We start from the raw sequence: 22255 nt of genomic DNA, 5'->3' as shown, positions 1-22255 counted from the left end.
CATAGCCCACACAATGCCCTTTCAACTTGGGGGAGAGGGTTGGATAGGGAGAGACAGTATCTCTGGACTTAATTTTTTAATCACCTGGACATTTTAAACATTTGATTCCTACCTCTGGGTGCTCTCTGAGTGCTGGGTCTGTCAGCTGACTTACTTTTTAACCACAACCATTACCAGAGGAAATACAATATTTTGCACCTGACCTCCTTGACACAGATACCAAGTCTACTTCCTGCCCCAGCCTGTGCTTCTGTGGTAGATCCTGACCTACATTTGATTTCCAAGTTGAGGACATGTCATGGTGGCTCTCAAAGCAGCAGCCCAGGGCTGGGGATATAACTCAGTTGGTAGAGTGCTTGCCTTGCATATACTAGGCCCTGGGTTCTGTCCCCAGCACCACAAAAAAAAAAAAAAAAAAAAAAAAAAAAAGCAGCAGCCCACAGAGCAGAGCAGCATTTGGCAGTGTCTTTTTTTGTTTGTTTTCTTGCTCTACCTGCCAGCAGCATAGTGGTGTCTGTAATCCTATCGATTCAGGAGGCTTAGGCATGAGGATTGCAAGTTTGAGGCCAGCCTCAGAAACTTTAGTGAGACCCTATCTCAAAATATTTTTTTTTTCTTTTATGGTGCTGGGGATTGAACCCAGGGCCTTATGCATGTGAGGCAAGCATTCTATCAACTGATCTATATCCCCAGCCTCAAAATAAAAATTTATAAAAAGGGCTGGAACAAGGGGTGGAAGATGTAATGAGAGGAGGAAATGCTGAGGAGTAATAATGGCCAAATGATGCTGTTTTATCATTGTGTGCATGTAGGAATATATAACAAATCCCATCAGTATGTTCAACAAGAAGGCACCAATTTTTAAAAGATGTGAGAAGGAAAACAAGGGGCTGGAGTTGTAGCTCAGTGGTAGAGCACTCCTGGGTTAAATCCCCAGTGACACCCCCGCCCCCATCGCCACCATGGACAAGAAAAAAAGAAAGAATTTTTTTTTGGGGGGGATGGGGTGCTGGGCCTTGTGCATGCAAGGCAAGCACTCTACCAACTGAGCTATATCCCCAGCCCAAGAAAGAACATTTTACCTCATTCCCAATATACACAACTGCATGTATACAACTGACCCAAACATTTTCTAAAGCAATACTTACCATTATTAAATCATGCACATTCTGAATTTCCCCCCAACCTCTTCTTGTAAAACTGCTGATTGCAACCTACTCAAGTTGATTTGGGACTCTTTCCTAGAAAACACTATACCAATTTCAGTATTTTATCAATCGGGATGTTTCCAATTCTATTTTGCTCCTGGTGCTATTTAACAGCAATGCATATTACCCTGCATATATGTAGGTATACAGCCCTATACCTACCTCATGTAGAAAATCTGGGGGGTTTTGGTTTGTTTTTTTGTTTTGTTTTGTTTGGACTGGGAAGTGAACCCGAGGTATTTTACCACAGAGCTACATTTTCAGCCCTTTTTGATTTTTATTTTGAGACAGGGTCTTGCTAAATTGCTTAGAATCTCATTAAGTTCCTGAGGCAGGTCTCCAACTTGAGATCCTCCTACCTCAGCCTCCCAGATCACCTAGTCCTTATGCTAGACTCCGAGAAGCAGTTAGTATTCTAGACTCTGTGGGGAATAGAAGGAGAAATCCATCTCAGCTCTACGCATCTACCACCAGCCTTCAGAACTGCAGGTTTGAGGTTTTCCAAGACCTAGAGATTAACCTTCACCGAGTGGTAGAATTTTGGAGTGAGATGAGACTTTTGTTCTGTTCTTTCTTCACACACACACCTTCAAAGTCCTTTTTTTCACCTCCTCTTTGCTCACTTCCTCTCTCTCAGGGACTTCTCAAAAAGAGCTTTTCAAATCCACAAAGCAATTAAGTCACTTAAGACTCAGTATCCTTCTAACAACCCCCAGCCCAGCCAAACAGGGGACACCAGGGGAAATGACAGATGCCAGGTGCAGGAGCAGGGGCAGCGTGATTGCTGGAGGGGAGCTGGCTCCGGGTGCTCCAGTCACCTCCGTGACTGAGGTGGCTTGTGGCAGGTGGGAGGGACTGTGTTTGCTTTCCTTTCACTTTCTCAGGCCACAAAACCTGATACCTGGGGCCAGAACTACAGTTCCCACCACGCATCGAGGCAGGAGGAAGAAGGGGCACCGAGGGCTGCAAAGGAAACCAGGAGAAGAAGACAGCATTACCTCTGGCTAGCACAGGTGAGAGAGGGAGACAGGTGAGCCACAGGTGAGCCAGGAAGGTAAAGGTGCAGGATGTGAGCTAAGGGGTGGCTCAGTTTCTCCTTGTGGAGCACATGGCTAAGTCGCAGAGGGCTTTGGTGGAAACCCTGGGGGCTTACAGGGGAAAGGGAAGGAGGGACATGAAAATAAGGTTTCAGCTCAAGTTCAAGTGATGAGACCGGAAGTGGAATGGCTTTCTTAGTTGAAAAGTCAGAGGGAAATAAAAAAAAAAAAAAGTGGTTTGAGTATGCCTTTTGTCTACTAGATCATTTAGCCTTATGTGATATCCGAGGCATCCAAGAAAGATATGGCTCTTTTTGATTCCTTTAAAACCCTGGGTTTTACATATTTACATACAGACTGGATATTTTTATGATGATATAGACTTGGATTTTTTTTTTTTTTTTTTTTTTTGTACTTTGGATTGAACCCAGGGCGCTCAACCACTGAGCCACATCCCCAGCCCATTTTATTTTTTTTCTGTCGAGGCAGGGTCTCACTAAGTTTCTGAGGCTGGCTTTGAACTTGTGATCCTCCTGCCTTAGCCTCCTAATCCTGCACCTGTCTCTGGGATTACAGGCATGCGCCATGTGCCCAGCTAGACTTGGTTTTTCTATAATGTTAGAGAAAAGAATAAATCAGGGGAAAGTGAAGAAGAGTGTCAATACAGGAACTTTTTTAGCACATCAAATTTTTATCATCAAATAGGATAAGGTTTCATTTACTTTCATGAGATTTCTGATGAGGAGACCTAACGCAACATCATATAAAGGACAGTTAAAGGCTGTTTACCTTGAGGGAATAGCTTTCTGCTACAAGTGTTTGATGAGCTGTCATGTGGAACAGGAATGTGACATGTTTTGGCACAGCAAAGGTATCTCTGGGGTTGACAGACTGAAATCCCAAGGAAATGGGTTTCAACCCCGCAGAAGTCAGAGCTGCCCAATGGGTCATTTTCAGGAGAATAAAGTTTCAGGTGATTGCTTGTGTTAACGAGTGTTCCCCAAACCTGGCTTGTCATCAGACTCTTCTGGGGAATGTGTATGTGTATGTTCTGTTTGTGTTTTTTTTAGTTTTAAAGTGTATATAATGGATCTGGGATGGGTTCTGGGAATACATATGTTTTAATTATCTTCCCAGGTAAATCTGATAATCAGTTAGTTTGGGGAAACACTACCATTAAACACTTTTAAGTTAGCTGGGCATGGTGGCACACACCTGTAATCCCAGTGACTCAGGCGACTGAGACAGGAGGATTCCAAATTCAAGGCCATCCTCAGCAATTTAGCAAGTCCTTAAGCAACTTAGCTATACCCTGTCTCAAATAACAAATAAAAAGGGCTGGGAATGTAATTCAGAGGTAAAGCGCCCCGGGATTCAATCCCCAATACCCAAGTAAATGAATAAATAATTAGGCCACATCATTCTTCCCTGAACTGACCCCGAAGTAACTCCCAGTCAAATCTCCTCAGTCCTGTCTCAGGCTTCCTGGGCAGGAAGTCCTCTGGTGGTTGGGAGGCTTCTCCCCAAAGTGAAACTGACATACACATGTCCTCCACCTGATTAATGGCAGGGAAGTCACTCCTGGGGGCACTTCCTCTGCCATCTTGCTCTCTGATGGCACATGGGGCACCTTGTCTCCTGGACTAGGCTTTCTCAATGCTGTGATCTGGAGAACAGGCATTCTCCACCCACCAGAGAATGACAGCAGTACCTTGTCATTCTGAGGGCACCCCTAAAGCACTGTCAACACATGGTGAAGGTATGGACTTGTGGGGAAGTCTGGTACTGCCATCATTAGCATCCCGCGCCCACGAGAATGTTTGAGCTGTGAAAGCCACCATGGCCCTCTGTCTTGTCTTTTGCTGGGTGTCCAGTGCCTGCTGCCTGGTGGGTGCTCACTAGAGAGAAGCTGAATCCCTTCTTTTCTTAGGTCTATTCCAGGTGATCAGAGTCATGCAGTTCTACAGCTCAGCCAGGGCAGCAGATGAGAACTTTGACTATTTGTTCAAGGTTATCCTCATTGGGGATTCTAATGTGGGGAAGACATGTGTGGTTCAGCATTTCAAATCTGGGGTCTACACTGAGACACAGCAGAACACCATCGGGGTGGACTTCACTGTGCGCTCCCTGGAGATCGACGGCAAGAAAGTAAAGGTGAGAGGAGCACAGGGTTGCTTCGCCTCCTTTAGTCAGAGTTCCCAACATGAAGCTCATCCATATCCCCCTGGAATGGGGGACATGAGTCTTTTAATTAAGGCATGAGTGCAGAAGCCATACAGGAAACAAAGGAAAGGGCAAAAAAATTCCACATACTCAAAAAATACCATAAGCAAAGTCAAAAGATGCAGGACAAACTGTAAGGAAATATTTGCAGTAGGAGACTGACAAATTGCTAATTTTATTAATGTGAAAAGAGCTCTGATAAATATCTAGAAAAAAAGACCAACAACCAAATACAAAAAGTGGCCAATTCACAGACTGGACAAACCTACTATTTTCCAAGCTTTATAACTACTAGTTCAGAGATTAAAATATAGATGCCCATCCTCACTCTCAACATATAAATTTAAATCACAGCAAGCTGGGTGTAGTGGCACATACCTGTAATCCAGTGGCTTGGGAGGCTGAGGCAAGAGGATCACGAGTTCAAAGCCAGCCTCAGCAAAAGCAAGGCACTAAGCAATTCAGTGAGACCCTGTCTCTAAATAAAATTCAAAATAGGGCTGGAGATGTGGCTCAGTGGTCCAGTGCCCCTGAGTTCAATCCCTGGTACCTATCCCCCTGCAAAAAAAAAAAAAAAAAAAAAAATCAGTGCAAGATAATATGTTTTGCCAGATGTGCCTATAATCCTAGTGATTCAGGAGGTTGAGGTAAGAGGATCACTAGTTAAGGGCCAGCCTGGGCCTCTCAAAAACTAAAAAGGGCTGGTGATGTATGTAGCTCAGGGGTAGAACCTCCCATAGTTCAATCCCCAGTACTGTCCCCCAAACAAACAAACAAACAAAACGGTTAGTGAAATGTAATCAATGGATCTTATTTGTGATTTTTTTCCATACTGGAGATTGAACCCAGGGTGCTTTACCATTGAACTTCATTCCCAGTCCTTTTTATTCTTTATTTTTGGGTATCAAGGATTGAACTCAGAGGCACTCAACCACTTAGCCAAATCCCCAGCCCTATTTTGTATTTTATTTAGAGACAGGTCTCACTGAGTTGCTTAGTGCCTCACTTTTGCTGAGGCTGGCTTTGAACTCAAGATCCTCCTGCCTCAGCCTCTGGAGCCACTGGAATTATAGGCATGTGCCACCATGCCCAGCTCTTTTTATTTTTTATTTGGAGACAGGGTCTAAATTGCTGAGGGTTATTTGTTTTTTGTTTGTTTGTTTTTGGTTTTTTTGAAACCATGGATTGATCCCAAGCACACTGAGCCACATCCCCAGCCCTTTTTTATATTTTATTTAGAGACAAGGACTCACTGTGTTGCTTAGGGCCTCACTAAATTACTGAGGCTAGCTTTGAACTCAGAATCCTCCTGCCTCAGCCTCCCAAGCTACTGGTATTACAGGTGTTTATTGGGTATCTTTTTTATTTTTTTTTAATATTTTTTAATCGTTGACAGACCTTTATTTTATTCATTTATTTGTATGTGGTGCGGAGAATGGAACCCAGTGCTTCACACATGCAAGCCAACTGCTCTACCACTGAGCCACAACCCAGCCCCTTTTTTATTTTTAATATTTTTTTAGTTGTAGGTGGACACAATATCTTTATTTATTTATTTATTTTATGTGTTGCCGAGGATCAAACCCAGTTCCTCACACATGTGAGGCAAGCTCTCTACCACTGAACCACAACCCCAGTCCTATTTGAGATCTTGATGAAATAAAAACAACTGTAAAAACGTATTTGGGCTTTGGGCTGCTGGGGATCTAGCTCAGTTGGTAGAGTGCTTGCCTTGCACGCACAGGCCCTGGGTTCAATCCCTAGCACCACAAAAAAAAAAAAAAAAAGTGGGCTGAACATGGTGGTGCAAACCTGTAATCCTAGCAATTCCAGAGGCTAAGACAGAATGATCACAAGTTAGTTCAAGGTCACCTTGCAAAATTTAGCAAGACCTTGTCTCAAAGTAAAAAATAACCCAGTGAGCTAAGGTTGTATCTCAGTGGTAGAGCATCCCTGAATTCGATCCCATATAGGAAAAAATAAAATAAAAAAATTGAACTTCTAATTCCAGCTACTTGAGAGGCTGAGGGAATAAGATTACAACTTTGAGGCCAGCTTGGGCAATTTATGGAGCCTCATCTCAAAAATAAAAAGGGCTGGAGATTTACCTCTGTGCTAAGCACTTGCCTAGCATGTGGGGGATGCTGGGTTCAACCCCTGATGGCCAGGGGATGGATATTTTGGAAATCATCAGGAAATTGTTAATATGGTCTGGCTACTAGATGATACCAAAGAGATAGCTGGGCACGGTGGTGCATGACTGTAATCCCAGCAACTGGGGAGGCCGAGGCAGGAGGATCACAGGTTCAAGGCAAGTCTTAGCAACTTAGTGAGACCCCGTCTCCAAATTAAGAAAGGGGGGGGAGGGGCTGGGAATGTGGTTCAGTGGTTAAAAAAGAAAAACACCTTAGATTCAATCCCCAGTACCAAATAATAATAATAATTTAAATTAATTCATTAAAAAGAGTTCAACCAATGCCATCCCCCATCAATGGGCAGGCTCAAAAGATAACCCCAAAATCTGGACTTAAGGACATTGAGGTAAGAAGTCAAAAGAACAAATGCTGTGCTTCTCAGGGAAGCATCCTGTAGGTGGTGATATGCAGTCCTGAAAACACCTCGGTCCCAGTCACCCTGGGAACAACTAAAACAGATTCCCCGCCCAGCCCTGCAGGAAAATGAGTGAGACCCAGGACACTGCGTTCGAGTTACTCGGGGGAAAGAGGTCGCGTGTGGCCGGACGCCTGAAGGCCCTTCTTCTGTCCTTCTGCAGATGCAGGTGTGGGACACCGCGGGCCAGGAGCGCTTCCGCACCATCACCCAGAGCTACTACCGCAGCGCCCACGCGGCCATCATCGCCTACGACCTCACGCGGCCGTCCACGTTCGAGTCGGTCCCTCACTGGATTCACGAGATAGAGAAGTACGGAGCGGCTAACTTGGTCATCATGCTGATCGGTACGGCGTTCCCCGGGAGGCTCACTGTTTTCTTGACCAGCCCCCTCTGCGGGCGCCCAGCGTGTCGCGAGTTTCCCAGGGCAGGCGGTGGGACGTGACAGCGACGGACAGGACCTAAAAACTACCTTGCCCAGAAATTCCCAATAGATTCATTTGAGCCTGAAAGTGGGGTGGTGAGAACTTGTTAAAGGTACAGATTTCTAGGCTGGAGACGCAGCTCAGCGCCAGAGCGCACGCCGGCGGTGCGCACGGTCTTGGGCTCCGGCTCCAGAGGGGCGGGCGCGGGACAGATTTCGCCACCCCTCCCCCGAGCTCTCATTGGGTGGATCTGGGGTGGGCGGAGAGACCCCAGCATTCCGCGTGCACAGGTGCTGTGTGGACTGCACAGGTAGTACTACTGGAGTCTGAAGTTAACAGACAGGTGGTTCCAAATCCCCAGGACGTCACTCAGATGAATGTGCCTCGCTATTGAATGACTTCATTGAATGATTATCTATATTCTTTAAGACCCTGAAACAGCCGGGCGCGTTGGTGCAAGCCCATAATTCCAGCGGCTCCGGAGGCTGAGACTGGAAGATTGGGATTTCAAAGCCAGTCTCAGCAACAGCGAGGCACTAAGCAACTGAGTGAGACTCTGTCTCTAAATAAAATATAAAATAGGGCCAGAGAAGTGGCTCAATGGTCAAGGGCCCTTGAGTTCAGTCCCCGATACCCCCCGCCCCCCCCCCCGCCCCCCAAAAAAGACCCTAAACTATCCAGACGTGCCCAAGCCTGTAATCCCAGCAATTTAGGAGGCCCAGGCAGGGGATCACAAGTTCAAAGCCAACCTCAGCAATTTAGCCAGGCCCTAAGCATATCTCAAAATAAAAAAATAAAAAGGGCTGGGGATGTGGCTCAGTGGTAAGGAGCCTCTGAGTTCAATCCCGACCCTCCCCCCCCAAAAAAAAAAAAAATCCTAGACCAATCTTAACAACAAACCATCATGAAAATCAAGGGAAAATTTAGTTACACAATGAAAACTTCCTGCTTTGAAATATGGGCAGTCCTATTGTACATTTAGAAAAGCATTTCTCTGCTACTTGAGTCCTCCCTCCTAGAAATACTACTGTTTACCAAGTGGTTGCTAAATTTTAGTTTTAGGTTTAGTTTTAGGTTGCTAAGTTTTAAGTTTAGGCTAGAAGTCTGGTCTGTGTACCAGCAGCATCACTTGGGAGTTTGCTCTCAGGGTAAGAAGATCTCAGGCTCTACCCCAGACCTGCTGAGTCAATCTTAACAAGATCCTGGGGTGACTCAAATGCATGTTACAGTGTGTAAAGCACAGCTAAAACTTGCAAAGATAGCTAGCTATGGGACTGAGAAAGAGCTAACCATCCCAGGTGTAATGGCTAGTGCAAGACCTGTCTAGTATATCCTAACCCTGTGGCGAGTTATCTCTGAGATATGGTATGCTCATCTATATGATAGGACTAATAGTATTGATAGGATAAGACTTGGTAGTGGGGTTGGGGATATAGCTCAGTTGATAGAGTGCTTCCTTGCATTCACAGGGCCTTGGTTCAATCCCTAGCACCACAAAAAAAAAAAAAGGACTTAGTAGTATTGTAAAGATTTAATGAACCCATGGGAGGCTGAGGCAGGAAGATCTCAAGTTTGAGGGGTTGTTGCTCAGTGGTAGAACACTTGCCTAGCATGTGTGAAGCACTGGGTTCGATTCTCAGCACCACATATAAATAAATAAAGGTCCATTGACAACTAAAAAATTTTTTTTAAATTAATAATAATATGAGCTGGAGAAAGTCAATTAGTGGTAAAGCACCCTGGATTCAATTCCCAGTACAAAAATAAAATAAAATAAAAATTTAATGAGCTGGGCATGATGATGCACACCTGTAATGCCAGCTTTTCAGGAGGCTGAAGCAGGAGCATTCCAAGTTGGAGACCAGCCTGGGTGACTTAGTGAGATTCTATCTCAAAATAAAATTCAAGAAAGGGCTGGGGGTGTCGCTCAGTGGTAAAGTACTTGACTAGCATCCTCAAGGCCCTGAGTTTAATTCCCAGTAAGAAAAAAAAAGAAAGAGATGATGTACATAAGTACAATGCTATGGCACATAGTAAGCGCTTAATAAAGAGTAGGATTTGTTTCTAGAATGTTCATTTGTTTGAAGGAACTAACTTATCTATGGTCCCCAAATAACAGGGGCCTTGCCGGGTGCACACCTGTAATTCCAGTGGCTCTGAAGGCTAAGGCACAAGGAGTCCAAGTTTGAGCCCAGCCTCAGCAAGGCCCTTGGCAACTTAGCAAGACCCTGTCTCAAAATAAAAATATAAAAAAGGTCTGGAAACTTAGCTCAGTGCTACAGTGCCTTTGGATTCAATCCCCAGTACCAAAAAAATGTTTAATTAATAACAGTAGGGATCCCCAGCACCATAAATAATAATAACAATAACAATGGCCTATGTAAAAGGTCGAAATGCATGGGAAAAGTCAAGCAGTCAAGCCCTGCTAGGGCTAGGACCATAGTAGAATTAGGCCACCAAAAAGCAACAGGCTGCTGGGCTCGGTAGTGCACACCTGTAATCCCAGCGACTCAGGAGGCTGAGACAGGAGAACACCAGTTCAAAACAGCCTCAGTGATTTAGCAAGGCCCTAAGCAACTCAATGAGACCCTGTCTCTAAATAGGGCTAGGGATGTGGCTTAGTGGTTGAGTGCCCCTGAGTTCAATCCCTGGTACCCCCCCCCAAAAAAAAAATAAAAAATAAAAAGTAAGAGGCTGAGGATCCCCTTCTCAGGACTGGACCAAGGTCTAGGCTCTGGGCCCACCCTCCCCTTGCCCTGTAAACCAGCCCCCTTGCCCTCTACATGCAGCTGTGTTCTCTGACTCAGAGCTGGTTCTCACACATGGGATAACCTAGGCCAAACACATTCTTTCACAGCTGGACAGTCCCTCATGGATTCCCTCAAAGCATCCTCCCAGGCCTGCTCTGCTAAAAAAGCCCATCCTCTCAGTATCTCCCGTCTCACTTCCTTAGGAAGGAATCCTGTTGCTCTACTCCTCTTTTCATGGGAAAGCATGGTCCAGGCCTTGAGATAAACTGGCCTGGAATAGGGAGCCCAGCCAGACCCAGTGACTGGACCCCAGGGGAAGAGAAGGTCACAGGACACAAAACCCACTTGTGGATGGGCTGTTGCCTTGAAGAGGTCATTGGCCTGTTGTTGGTACAGATTTATTACTTTCATGAGTCCAGAAAGGATTTGCATTTCAGAACCTTTATTCCTTAGGTCTTTGCTGGAGTTTTTCTTTTTGTTTTGTTTTGTTTTGGGGTGCTAGGGATGGAACCCAGGGCCTCCAGCAGGCTAGGCAAATGCTCTACCACTGAGTACACTCCCAGCTATGTCCTGACTCCCACTCTGGCCTGTCTCATGCCCAGATTTGAGGATAGTGTTGCTGCTTAACTCATTCTGCTTCTCCTCACTGAATAACTGAAGCCTGGACTGCTCGCCCTTGCCTGCTGCCTCAGACCCAGAGCCTGATTCCACAGTCTGCTGCCAAAGGGAATGCCCCCCACATGTAGTTCCCTCTTTTTGGAATGTGTCCTTTCCCACATCCATGGACCAGGGAGGGGACTTCTGCATAGAGGGTCCTCATCTGTTCTGGAAAGGAGTCAGAGGCCACCTCTCTTCTCAAAGGTCCCCTTCAGGACCAGAACTTATGACTTCTGATAGGGCACTTACAGTGACAAAGTTCAGAGTTATGAAGATAAAAATGCACCTGGAAAGGGTCCATATGTCTTCTTCAACAAACGTTTCTGCAAAGCACCAAGTGGGCAGCTCACCAGGGTTTCCAGATTAAATTAGGCAACAGATACAAATCACTTAGTTCCCAGCAAGCTGCACAACAACTGCTTCCTATGAGCAATGCCCCCCAGGGGTGCAGGACAGGACAGTGCTAGGAAGATAGAGTACAGGTGACACTCATAAAACACTTAGAAGGCTCTGGTCTAAGTTCACTCCTGGATTATTCCATGAATCCTCACCACAACCCTAACAGTGGAGACTACAGTCCACATTTCCTAGAGAAGGGAATGGAGGATAAGTGTGCAGGCAGGTAACTTAGCGCTATTACTTACAAGTGCAACAAGATTGGAGCCAGAGCATTGGTTCTCAGAGCCACTGGTGGGCTCAGCCCCTTTATGAGTATTCTCCAACAGCTGATGAGACCCAGTCAGTCAGGGCTCTTGAAAGCTCTGATTGAGGCCACATCTATGCCTTTGTGCCTGGACTTTGGGACCAGATGTGAGTTTCAGTTTCCCTCTCTGTCCTATCTGTTGGAACTTGGGCTTCTTACTCTGAATTCTACTTCCTCAGCTATAAAACTCCCATTCTAGAACCTGCTCTGAAGGTTTTGTTACATTAAAAAGATTAAATTAGGCTGGGGCTGTAGCTCAGTGGCAGAGCACTTGCCTAGCATGTGTGAGGCACTGGATTCGATCCTTAGCACCACATAAAAATAAACAAATAAATAAAAGCATTCTGTCCATCTATAATTAAATTTAAAAAGAAAGATTAAATTAGTCAACAGTTACAAATCACTTAGTTCAGTGCTAAGCACTCAATAAAAGGTGGGTGTTATTTCCTAGTAGAAAGAGAACATTGCCAGACAGACTCCCCCAGCTAGACTTCATGCCCCCCCACTTATTCCCCTTTTCTTCTCCAGAAGGTTAGCAAACGTAACTTTCATGAAAACCATTGCTTCTCTTTATCATTTTACTTCCTGAATCCATATCCCTAAATACTGCAGTTTTGTTTTGCTATTGACTTTAAATTTTATATCAAAATATAAAATTTATATCAGAATCATACAGAATGTCTTCCCCTCAATATTGTTCATGAGATTCATCCTCTTTGTTGCATACAGGTGTGATTTATTCTTTTGCATGATTTATATAATAATCCTTTGCACCAACATACTAGGCAACAGTTAGATCTTAAGTGCCCCTCAAAAGTCTATGGAGGCCTAATGCAGTGGCACATGCCTGTAATCTCTGCGGCTTGGGAGGCTGAGGCAAGAGGATCTCGAGTTCAAAGCCAGCCTCAGCAAAAGTGAGGCACTAAGCAACTCAGTGAGACTCTGCTTCTAAATAAAATACAAAAAAAGAGCTGTGAGGGCTGGGGATATAGTTGGTAGCATGTTTGCCTTGTATGTACAAGGCCCTGGGTTCAAACTCCAGCACCTCACACACACACACAAAAAGGCTGTGGATGTGGCTCAGTGGTTAAGTGAGCATGAGCCCTGAGTTTAATCCCTGGTACAAAAACAAACAAACAATAAAACAAACTTCCAAAATACAAAACAAAAAACAAAAGCAACTAAAATAAATAGATGATGAAACAGTTTGTGTTTGGAATACAACTAAGCAATAAAAACTATTACTATTACATTGAAAATAGGCAAATGAACTACCAATGTATGCAACAATCTAGATGGATCTCTGCCGCAGTCCGGCTGCAGCAAAATAACCGGGGGCCGGGGGCGGGGGGGGGGGGGTGGTGTGATGAGCAACTTGTGTAGATTGATGCAGCAGGAATGGAAGCCGTTTATTGTAGGACAGGAGGGGTATATATACATTCCACACAGCTTATCTTAATTAACATAAAATAGATACACCAGTCAACCAATAAGAAATCTCCACACTTAATGGCTCACTGGCCTTACTTCACAAACCACTCCCTCTGGCAAAATGCCAGGCGCCATCCAGACTTGTTTATAGACTCTAACAGATCTCAAAGGAATTATGCTGCTGGGCATGGTGGTGCACACCTGTAATTCCAGCAGCTTGGGAGGCTGAGGCAGGATCACAAGTTCAAAGCCAGCCTCAGCAAAAGCAAGGCAGTAAGCAACTCAGTGAGACTTTGTCTCTAAATAAAATATAAAACAGGGCTGCGGATGTGGCTCAGTTGTCCAGTGCCCCTGAGTTCAATCCCTGGTACCAAAAAAAAAGAATTATGCTGAGTGAAAAAAGCCAATCTATCTATCTCTCTAATTTTTTTATTTGTTTTAATTAGTTACACATGACAGTACATTGACCTTGACATATCATACATTTGAATAAGATGGGATATAATTTCTCATTTTTCTGAGTGTACAGGTTGCAGAATCATATTGGTCATGCAGCCACATATATACACACAGTAATAATAACGTCTGTTTCATTCTACTATCCTTCCTATCCCCCCATCCCCTCCCCTCCCCTCCCCTCCCATCACTTCTCTCTACCTAATCTAAGGTAATGCTTTTCTTTTTCTTTTCTCATATACATGTGTTTTGCAATTCCCCTTCTCCTTCCCTTTCTTTCCCACCCCTCTTCCCTATGTAAAGATAGTCTTCTTCCCCTGCTCTTCTTCCCTACCCTATTTTGCGTCACTCCCCTTATATCAGAGAAGACATTCGGCATTTGTTTTTTTGGGATTGGTTAACTTCACTTAGCATAATCTGCTCTAATGCCATCCATTTCCCTGCAAATGCCATGATATTATTTTTTAGTGCTGAGTAATATTCCATTGTGTATACATGCCACATTTTTTTAATCCATTCATCCATTGAAGGGCATCTAGGTTGGCTCCACAGTTTAGCTATTGTGAATTGTGCTGCTATAAACATTGATGTGGGTGTATCCCTGTAGTATGCTGTTTTTAGGTCCTTTAGTCATAGAGGAATAGCTGGGTCAAATGATGGTTCCATTCCCAGTTTTCCAAGGAATCTCCATACTACTTTCCAAATTGATTGCAACAATTTGCAGTCCCACCAGCAATGTATAAGTGCACCTTTTTTCCCCCGCATCCTCACCAGCACTTGTTGTTGTCTGTCTTCATCATGGCTGCCATTCTTACTGGAGTGAGATGGTATCTTAGAGTAGTTTTAATTTGCAATTATCTGATTGCTAAAGATGATGAGCATTTTTTTGTATATTTGTTGATTGATTGTATATCCTCTTCTGAGAAGTGTCTGTTCAGGTCCTTGGCCCATTTGTTGATTGGGTTATTGTTTTTTTTAGTGTTTAGCTTTTTGAGTTCTTTGTATATCTTTATAGAGATTAGAGCTCTATCTGATGTGTGAGGGGTAAAAATTTGTAGGCTCCCTATTCACCTCACATATTATTTCTCTTGCTGAGAAAAAAAAAAAAAAAAACTTTTTAGTTTAAATCCATCACATTTGTTAATTCTTGTGCTGTAGGCATCTCATTAAGGAATTTGGAGCCTAGCCCCACGTGATGGAGATTAGGGCCTACTTTTTCTTCTATTAGATGCAGAGTCTCTGGTTTAATCCCTAGATCCTTAATCCATTTTGAGTTAACTTTTGTGCATGGTGAGAGATAGGGATTCAATTTCATTTTGTTGAATATGGATTTCCAGTTTTCCCAGCACCATTTGCTGAAGATGCTATCCTTTCTCCAGTGCATGGTTTTGGCACCTTTGTCTAATATAAGGTAGTTGTAATTTTGTGGGTTAGTCTCTGTGTCTTCTATTCAGTACCACTGGTCTACTTGCCTGTTTTGGTGCCAGTACCATACTGTTTTTGTTACTATTGCTCTGTAGTATAGTGTAAGGTTTGGTATAGCGATACCACCTGTTTCACTCTTCCTGCTTAGAATTGCTTTGGCTATTCTGGGTCTCTTATTTTTCCAGATGAATTTCATGGTTGCTTTTTCTATTTCTATGAGGAATGCCATTGAGATTTTGATCGGAATTGCATTGAGCCTGTATCTCTTATGGCGTGCTGGCAATTGAATTCAAAGCTTCACACATTTTAGGCAAGTGCTCTGTCACTAAGCCATACCCCAGCCCTGTTTTATATTTTATCTAGATAAAAAATAATAATATTGTAATAAATCTTTTTTCTTTCTTTGTGATACTGGAAGTTGAACCCATGGGCACTCTACCACTGAGCTACATCCCCAGCCCTTTTTGATATAGGGTTTCACTAAGTCACCCAGGTTGACCTGGAACTTGTGATCTTGGACACAATACCTTTATTTTATTTATTTTTATGTGGTGCTGAGGCTCAAACCCAGTGCCTCACATATGCTAGGCAAGTGCTCTGCCACTGAGCCACAAACCCAGCACAGCTGTGATAAATCTTGATGTCTAGTGGAATAAATCCTGTGGGAAAACAATTTTACTTCCACATTCCACATTCAGATAATTTGATAAGCATATGCATTGAAGAGAAGAGCCAGGGTATTTTTCCTTCTATAGGCCATCCTAGGTCTCACTCCCAAAGCCTGTCATGGAACTCCCTTGGGTAAGGTAAATGCTCCACATCCTGCAGGCACTGGTGCTTACAGAGGTGGATGCAGTCTGACAAAACTGTATGCTGAAAGGTTGTTCATGCTATTGTATGTAAAATTATAGCTTAAAAAGTCCTTCAGTGTGCACCTCCAACCCAACAAATCACCATCTCCCCAACCAGATGGGGCCCACCTCATAGCATCCAACACTTTGTAGTTTGGGGGAAAATGAGTGAAAAGAGATCAAGATTTGAAGGAGGAGGTTAGTCTGAGAGGCATTCTGGTTCATTTTGTTCCTTGTCAGGGAGGAGTGACAGCTCTACCTATTCCAGCCAGTAATACACACTCCTCCTGCCTGTGCCCACCCGCCTTTTTTTTTTTTTTTTTTTTTGGTACAGGGGATTGAATCTTGGGGGGGCTTAACCACTGAGCCACATCCCCAGCCCTTCTTATCTTTTTTGAGACAGTCTAAGTTGCTTAGTGCCTCACTAAGTTGCTGAGGCAGGTTTTGAATTTGCAATCCTCCGACTTTGGCTTCCAGGGTCACTGGGAATACAGGGTGTGTCCCCACTACCACACTATCTGGAGAGAGTGGCTCCACTTGCACCCACCTGTGGTTTCACCCACAGTACATTCGCCCTCAGTTAGCAATTTGTGAATGGGTGCGCAATTGCTGAAGTCAAATGTTCTTTTTAAAGCTCACTTTGAGGACTGCGGACATAGCTTCATGGTAGAGCACTTGGCTACCTCTTGTGAGGCCTTGGGAAGAGAGGTGAGATTCTCAGTGGAATGTCTCTTTCACTTTCAGGAAACAAATGTGACTTGTGGGAAAAGCGGCACGTCCTGTTCGAGGACGCCTGCACACTGGCTGAGAAGTATGGCCTCCTGGCAGTTTTGGAAACATCCGCCAAGGAGTCCAAGAACATAGATGAAGTCTTCGTGCTGATGGCCAAGGAGCTGATTGCCCGCAACAGCCTGCACCTGTATGGGGAGGGCGGCCTGCACAGTCTGCTCACAGACTCCAGTCCAGTTCTTATAGCCCAGGGTCCGAGTGAGAAAAGCCACTGCACCTGCTGAATACGTGGGTGAGGCCAATTTGGAAAGCAGAGGCAGTCAGATACCCAGTGTCCCCTGTGTAGCACTGCAGGACAAATGCAGCCTTGCCACTGACCCCTGATCCCTCCAGCCTGAAGGAACAGCACTTCTGCCTTGACTCACACCACAGACTCCAAGGGAACACCATCATCTTTCTTAACTCCTAGTAAAATTTGAACACAGACTCCAAGGGAACACCATCATCTTTCTTAACTCCTAGTAAAATTTGAACTTATACAGGGGAAGGTCAAGGTTTGCATTTCCCTTCTTTTCTGCCCCACCCCCATCCCACCAGGTCAACTGCTTTCCCCTGGATTTCGCTTCTCAACTTGAAGATAGTGAAGGAAAAACAGGAGAGGATGTTTGGAACATTCTACAGCTCGGGCAGGGAAATGGGAGAAAGCCTGCCATGAAAAAACCAAAATGCTGTTGTCATGTTTCCCCCAACATTCACCCCTCAGTCTGCACTGGGGAGCAAGTCCTGTTACCTAAATACAAGCAACAGTGTCTTGCAGAACTGCCAGGAACCACCCACCTGAGGGAGATGGAGTCCCACTTGGTCTGGGTTGGGCTGATGGGGCACCTTTGCGACCATAAGGATATGAGGGATGCCTAGAATTTCTAAAACATCTACTGGATCAGAAATCAATTCTGGGGCTGGGCTGTGGCTCAGTGGCAGAGCGCTTGCCCTAGCATGTGTGAGGCACTAGGTTAGATTCTCAGCACCGCAAATCAATAAAGAAAAGATTCATTGACAACTAAAAATATATATATTTAAAAAAAAATTCTGAATTGAAATTAAATTGGCTTATAGAGGATTATAAAACTAGTGTTGTATCACTTCTTCTCTAAGATGTGGTCCAAGAGCAGCTGGATCCTTGGAGCTGGTGGGGGAATAGATCCTTGCTCTCAGAACTAAACACATAAGGTTGGCCAGGCAGGATCCAGGCAGCAGGGGATTCCAGAGCAGGCAGTAGGCCAGGGCCCCTCAACCTCAAGTGTCTAATACCCCAGTGAACAATGGCTATTCATCTGGCAGAGGCACCCGTCTCTGCTGATGACTGCAGCTGTCAGTTGCAGAGTCCCTGTGAGGGTCAGAAATGATGAGAAGGCACCGGAAAGGAACACACTCTTGGTTTTGACTCAGTGCTACAGAGAAGATGTACCCAACTGCAGGATGCTGCACTTAACCTGGGACGTCCCCATATCCTTTCTCCCAGAAGTCGCTGGCCATCCCTTCCTTTCCCTGCTCTGCTCTGAGTATCTCAGCTTCGTGTTTAAAAGGCTAAACCTTTTGGTACAGATGGTGGTGGAGAAGCATGCACCCCCAAATACTACCCAGCTCACTCTCAGCCCAGAAGTCAGTCTTTAAGACCACCTTTCTTCCTCCCACCAGCCCACTGCAGCCCCCGAGGTGTCCTCTAGCTCCCTTAGACATTTCCTGGTCCCTAGGAGTTCAATCTTAAATTCTGACCTTCAGGATTCACCAACATACTAAATCCCCCAAGATGAAGGGCAGTGCCTTCCCCCTGCTCTGCCTTCCAAAACACCAAGCACTTTTCCTTTTAACTTTGCAAGTCTTCACTCCTCCCGTTGAGCACCTCCATTCCTAGTTCAGCCAACCTGTTCAGTATGTGTCCCAAAATGAATGACTTGTCAAAGGTGCCTCTGGTTGCCAGCTGCTGTGGAACACAGCTGGGACCCCAGTCTCTATAGGAGCTTTCCTCCTTTTCTCCATAGGCCAGTGACAGCCTGAGGTCCCAGCCCTCTGAGGCATTTGCAGATTTGCATAATCACACAAACCCAGAGATAAACCCCTGAATTGTGCAGGTGTACACAGCAGCTAGGGAGACTGAGACAGGAGTTCAAAGCCAGCCTCAGCAAAAGCAAGCTGTTAAGCAACTCAGTGAGGCTGGGGACCTGGCTCAGTGGACAAGTGCCCCTGAATTGGGCCTTCAGCCAGTACTTTCAGCTCTTTGGAAGTTAAGGACATCAGGGGGAAAGGGCAATCTTCTAGGAACCCCTGAAGCCCCGCTCTAGGACAGCTGTCCTTCCAGCCTGGGACATCCTGGGAGACATATATCCACAGGCCTTCACATCCGGTCTTGGGTGATGGGAGGGCTCCACACCTCACTTAAGCACCTGAGCAGTTATGCTAAATCCCACAGAAGTTCTGGCACAAGTTCTGGACCTCATTTTTTTGGCTGTTGACTGACCTTTGTTTTATTTATTTCTATGAGTTGCCAAGAATCAAACCCAGTGCCTCACACATGCAAGGCAAGCGCTCTACCACTGAGCCACGACCCCAGCCCCCACATGACCTCATTTTTGCTGGAGTTGCAGCCCCTCCCATCAGCACCTTTCTCATTCCCTCCTCCACCTTTGTTCACAAAGGGGAAGCTTTGAGAACGCCTGCCAAACTCCCAGTTTCCAGAGAAAAGTAAGAATTTATATTAGAGGTCTGTGAGTTACCCCCCATCCACTGCCAAATTCTTCCTACCCAGTTAAAAGACTGTCTTCCTCAGTCAGTGGCCAACAGGGGCCTCCTGTGCTCAGGTGCATACATTGGTGTGCACATGCCCTGCCCCACCCCTGTGTTCAGTCTAGAAGCTCACACAGGTCTTGGCAGCTCTGTTCCACCCTTCAGGACTGACCCAGCCTGGTAAATGGTCAATAGTGATTATGCTGAGCAGGTGACCCCAGCCCTGGGCTTGAGCCACAGCTGTCCTTGTCCGTGATCCTCTTTGGATTCCATTTGCTGTGGATTCCATGTGGTTGCTTCACTGTTTTTTGTTTTGTTTTTGAATTTTGCAGTGCTGGGGATTGAGCACATGCATGCTAAGCATGTGCTCTGCCACTAAACTGCACTCTAGACCATGAACTCTCAAACTCTCATCAGGCACAAAAAAGGGGATGGCTGTGAAAATCTTTTGGAAGTATAAAGCAAGACAAAGTCAATGTAAATCATCTTCACCATTGCCCATCAGACATCAGAGAAGGGGGCCAGAGCTGAACCCTGGTCCCTAGACATACTTGATATTTTAGGTTACACCACCCAGAGGAAAAGGGGTACATTTCCCCCCATGTTCTACTAGTCCCTTGAGAATAAAACCCTTTTCTTTTCCATACCTTGGCACAAATATAACACAAAGGAATTCTTGAAAAACTCATGTTACCTGAAAATGCAAAAAAAACCAAAAACAAAACAAAACTTGTTTAACTTCTGTTAGAGACAGTATTTTCCCATGGAAGAAACCCTGCCTATGCCCAGCCTTAAGAAGGCCCTGGTTGGTGCCACCCCTCAAACTTCCAATGAAAGAATCATGGCAGGAAATATCAAGTTCTGAGGGTTCTCAGAAGGAAGGTTCATGAGATCCTGCCATTTGCAACAGCATGGATGGACCTGGTAGAGTTTACACTAAAAGAAATAAGCAAGGCACAGGAAGACAAATACAACACAAACTCATTTATATGTGTAAATGTGAGCCCTTAGCAACTTAGCCAGACCTTCTGGAAAAAAAATTTAAAAAGAGCTATGTCGGGCTGGGGATGTGGCTCAAGCGGTAGCGCGCTTGCCTGGCATGCGTGCGGCCTGGGTTCGATCCTCAGCACCACATGCAAACAAAGATGTTGTGTCAGCCGAAAACTAAAAAATAAATATTGAAAATTCTCTCTCTTTAAAAAAAAGAATAAATAAAATAAAAAGGGCTATGAATATAGCACAGAAAAGCACCTCTGGGTTCAGTACCAAAAGTAATAATGTAGTAAAGGGTACAAAGTTTCAGTTAGACAGGAGGAATCAAATCTAGTTTTTTGGATTTGGGGAAGGGGAGGAGTTTTATCACTTAACTGTATACCCAGCTGCCCACGCACCCTTTTAACTTTTTAGACACAGTCTAAATTGCTTAGGGCCTCAAGTTGCTGAGTCTGGCCTGGAACTTGCAATCTTCCTGACTCAGCTTACTGAGTCACTGGGATTACAGGGATGCGCCACTGTGCCCAGCAAGAATCAAGTTTTTGCACAGCAGGGTGACTACAGTTAATAACTGTACTCAAATAGCCAAGGATAAATCTCAAATGCCTCACCCCAAAAATAATAGAGTAATAGAGTAATTAGTTATGTGCCCAGCACTGTAGCATACTAATTCAATAAATCTTTTTCTAAATTTATTTATTTATTTACTTACTTACTTACTTGCTTATTTTGGTGCTAGGGATCAAACCCAGGACGTTATGCATGAGAGACAAGCACTCAACCAACTGATCTACATCCCCAACCCCTCAATGAATCCTTTTAACTAGTTTTTGAAGGTACTATTTTTTACATAAGAATATAAATTGGGCTGGGGGTGTAACTCAGTGGTAGAAAACTTGCCTAGCAGGCATGAGGCCTATCCCCAGCACTGCCCAGCCCCCTGCAAATGTGACTGTATTTTTAAGAATAGTTTCCATTCCATTTTTCTTTTCTTTTTGTGCCGCTGGGAATGAAACCAAAGGCCTCACTCATACTAAGCACACACTCTACACCTGAGCTGCACCCTCCAGGCCATTTTTAATTTTTGATACAGGATCCCTTAGTTGCAGGGGCTGGCCTTGAACTTGTGATCCTCCTGCTTCAGCCTTCCAGGTTGCTTGGGATTACAGGTGTGTATCCACCACATCTGGCTTTAATTCATTAAAAAAAAAAAAAAACCTTCACATGGGTTGCAGTAGCAGAGCCCTTGCTGCCTAGCATGCTCAAAGCCCCGAGGTTGATCCTTAGTCCTGAAAAAAAGAAAAAAGAAACTCACAAAATAATTATGAAGAAAAATATTCTTTCAAAATGTCAATTATGAGCTGGGTGCACGCCTGTAATCCCAGTAGCTCCGGAGGCTGAGGCGGGAGGATCATGAGTTCAAAGCCAGCCTCAGCAATGGCAAGGCCCTAAGCAACTCAGTGAGATCCGTGTCTCTAAATAAAAATTCAAAATAGGGTTGGGGATGTGGCTCAGTGGCCAAGTGCTTCGGAGTTCAATCCCTGGTACAAAACAAAAACAAAACCAAAAACCAATCATGTGGTGACTTGTGACTTACTTAGGAAATGAAGCAGGATCCACTACAAGCACAGGGTACCAGGAAAGCCACAGAGCCTTTTGCTGACCAAGGCAGCCTAGAGTCAGTCAGTCCTGCAGATTCTACCACAGGAGAATAACTGGATGGTGCCAGCCAGTAAGCTTCCCCTGTGTCTCCCAAACATTTCTCAGCAGGCTAGATGACTTAAGAAGGTGTCACTTTCTCAGTGAATCTATACCCACAGAAATGTGGCTGAGGAACTGATGAGAGAGTCAATGAAAGGAACATATTATTTTCTGATACCTGCATGTTTTGAAATAGCTCATTACACAAAACAGTCAACTTTTTTTTTTTAATTGTTTTATTTGGGAAAAGTGCTTCTTACAAAAGGGCAGCT

General features: G+C 44.7%; 1 protein-coding gene across 2 annotated transcripts; it reads left to right on the top strand.

The window, feature by feature from the left end:
- Positions 1–1891: 1891 nt before the first annotated feature.
- Rab19 (RAB19, member RAS oncogene family) lies at positions 1892–16997 on the top strand. Of its 2 annotated transcripts, none has more exons than XM_027952155.2 (5): positions 1892–1966; positions 2093–2238; positions 4176–4399; positions 7242–7425; positions 16521–16997. In XM_027952155.2, exons 3-5 carry the CDS (start codon positions 4199–4201, stop codon positions 16787–16789), a joined length of 654 nt encoding a protein of 217 aa, XP_027807956.1. In that variant the 5' UTR covers positions 1892–1966; positions 2093–2238; positions 4176–4198; the 3' UTR covers positions 16790–16997. The 2 variants fall into 2 exon arrangements, with proteins under 2 accessions (XP_027807956.1, XP_027807955.1); XM_027952154.2 differs by having other exon boundaries at positions 1893–1966; positions 2093–2221.
- Positions 16998–22255: the final 5258 nt, after the last annotated feature.

This window comes from Marmota flaviventris, chromosome 1, assembly GCF_047511675.1.
Source record: "Marmota flaviventris isolate mMarFla1 chromosome 1, mMarFla1.hap1, whole genome shotgun sequence".
NCBI lineage: Eukaryota > Metazoa > Chordata > Mammalia > Rodentia > Sciuridae > Marmota > Marmota flaviventris.
This window is presented reverse-complemented; position numbering and strand designations above follow the sequence as displayed.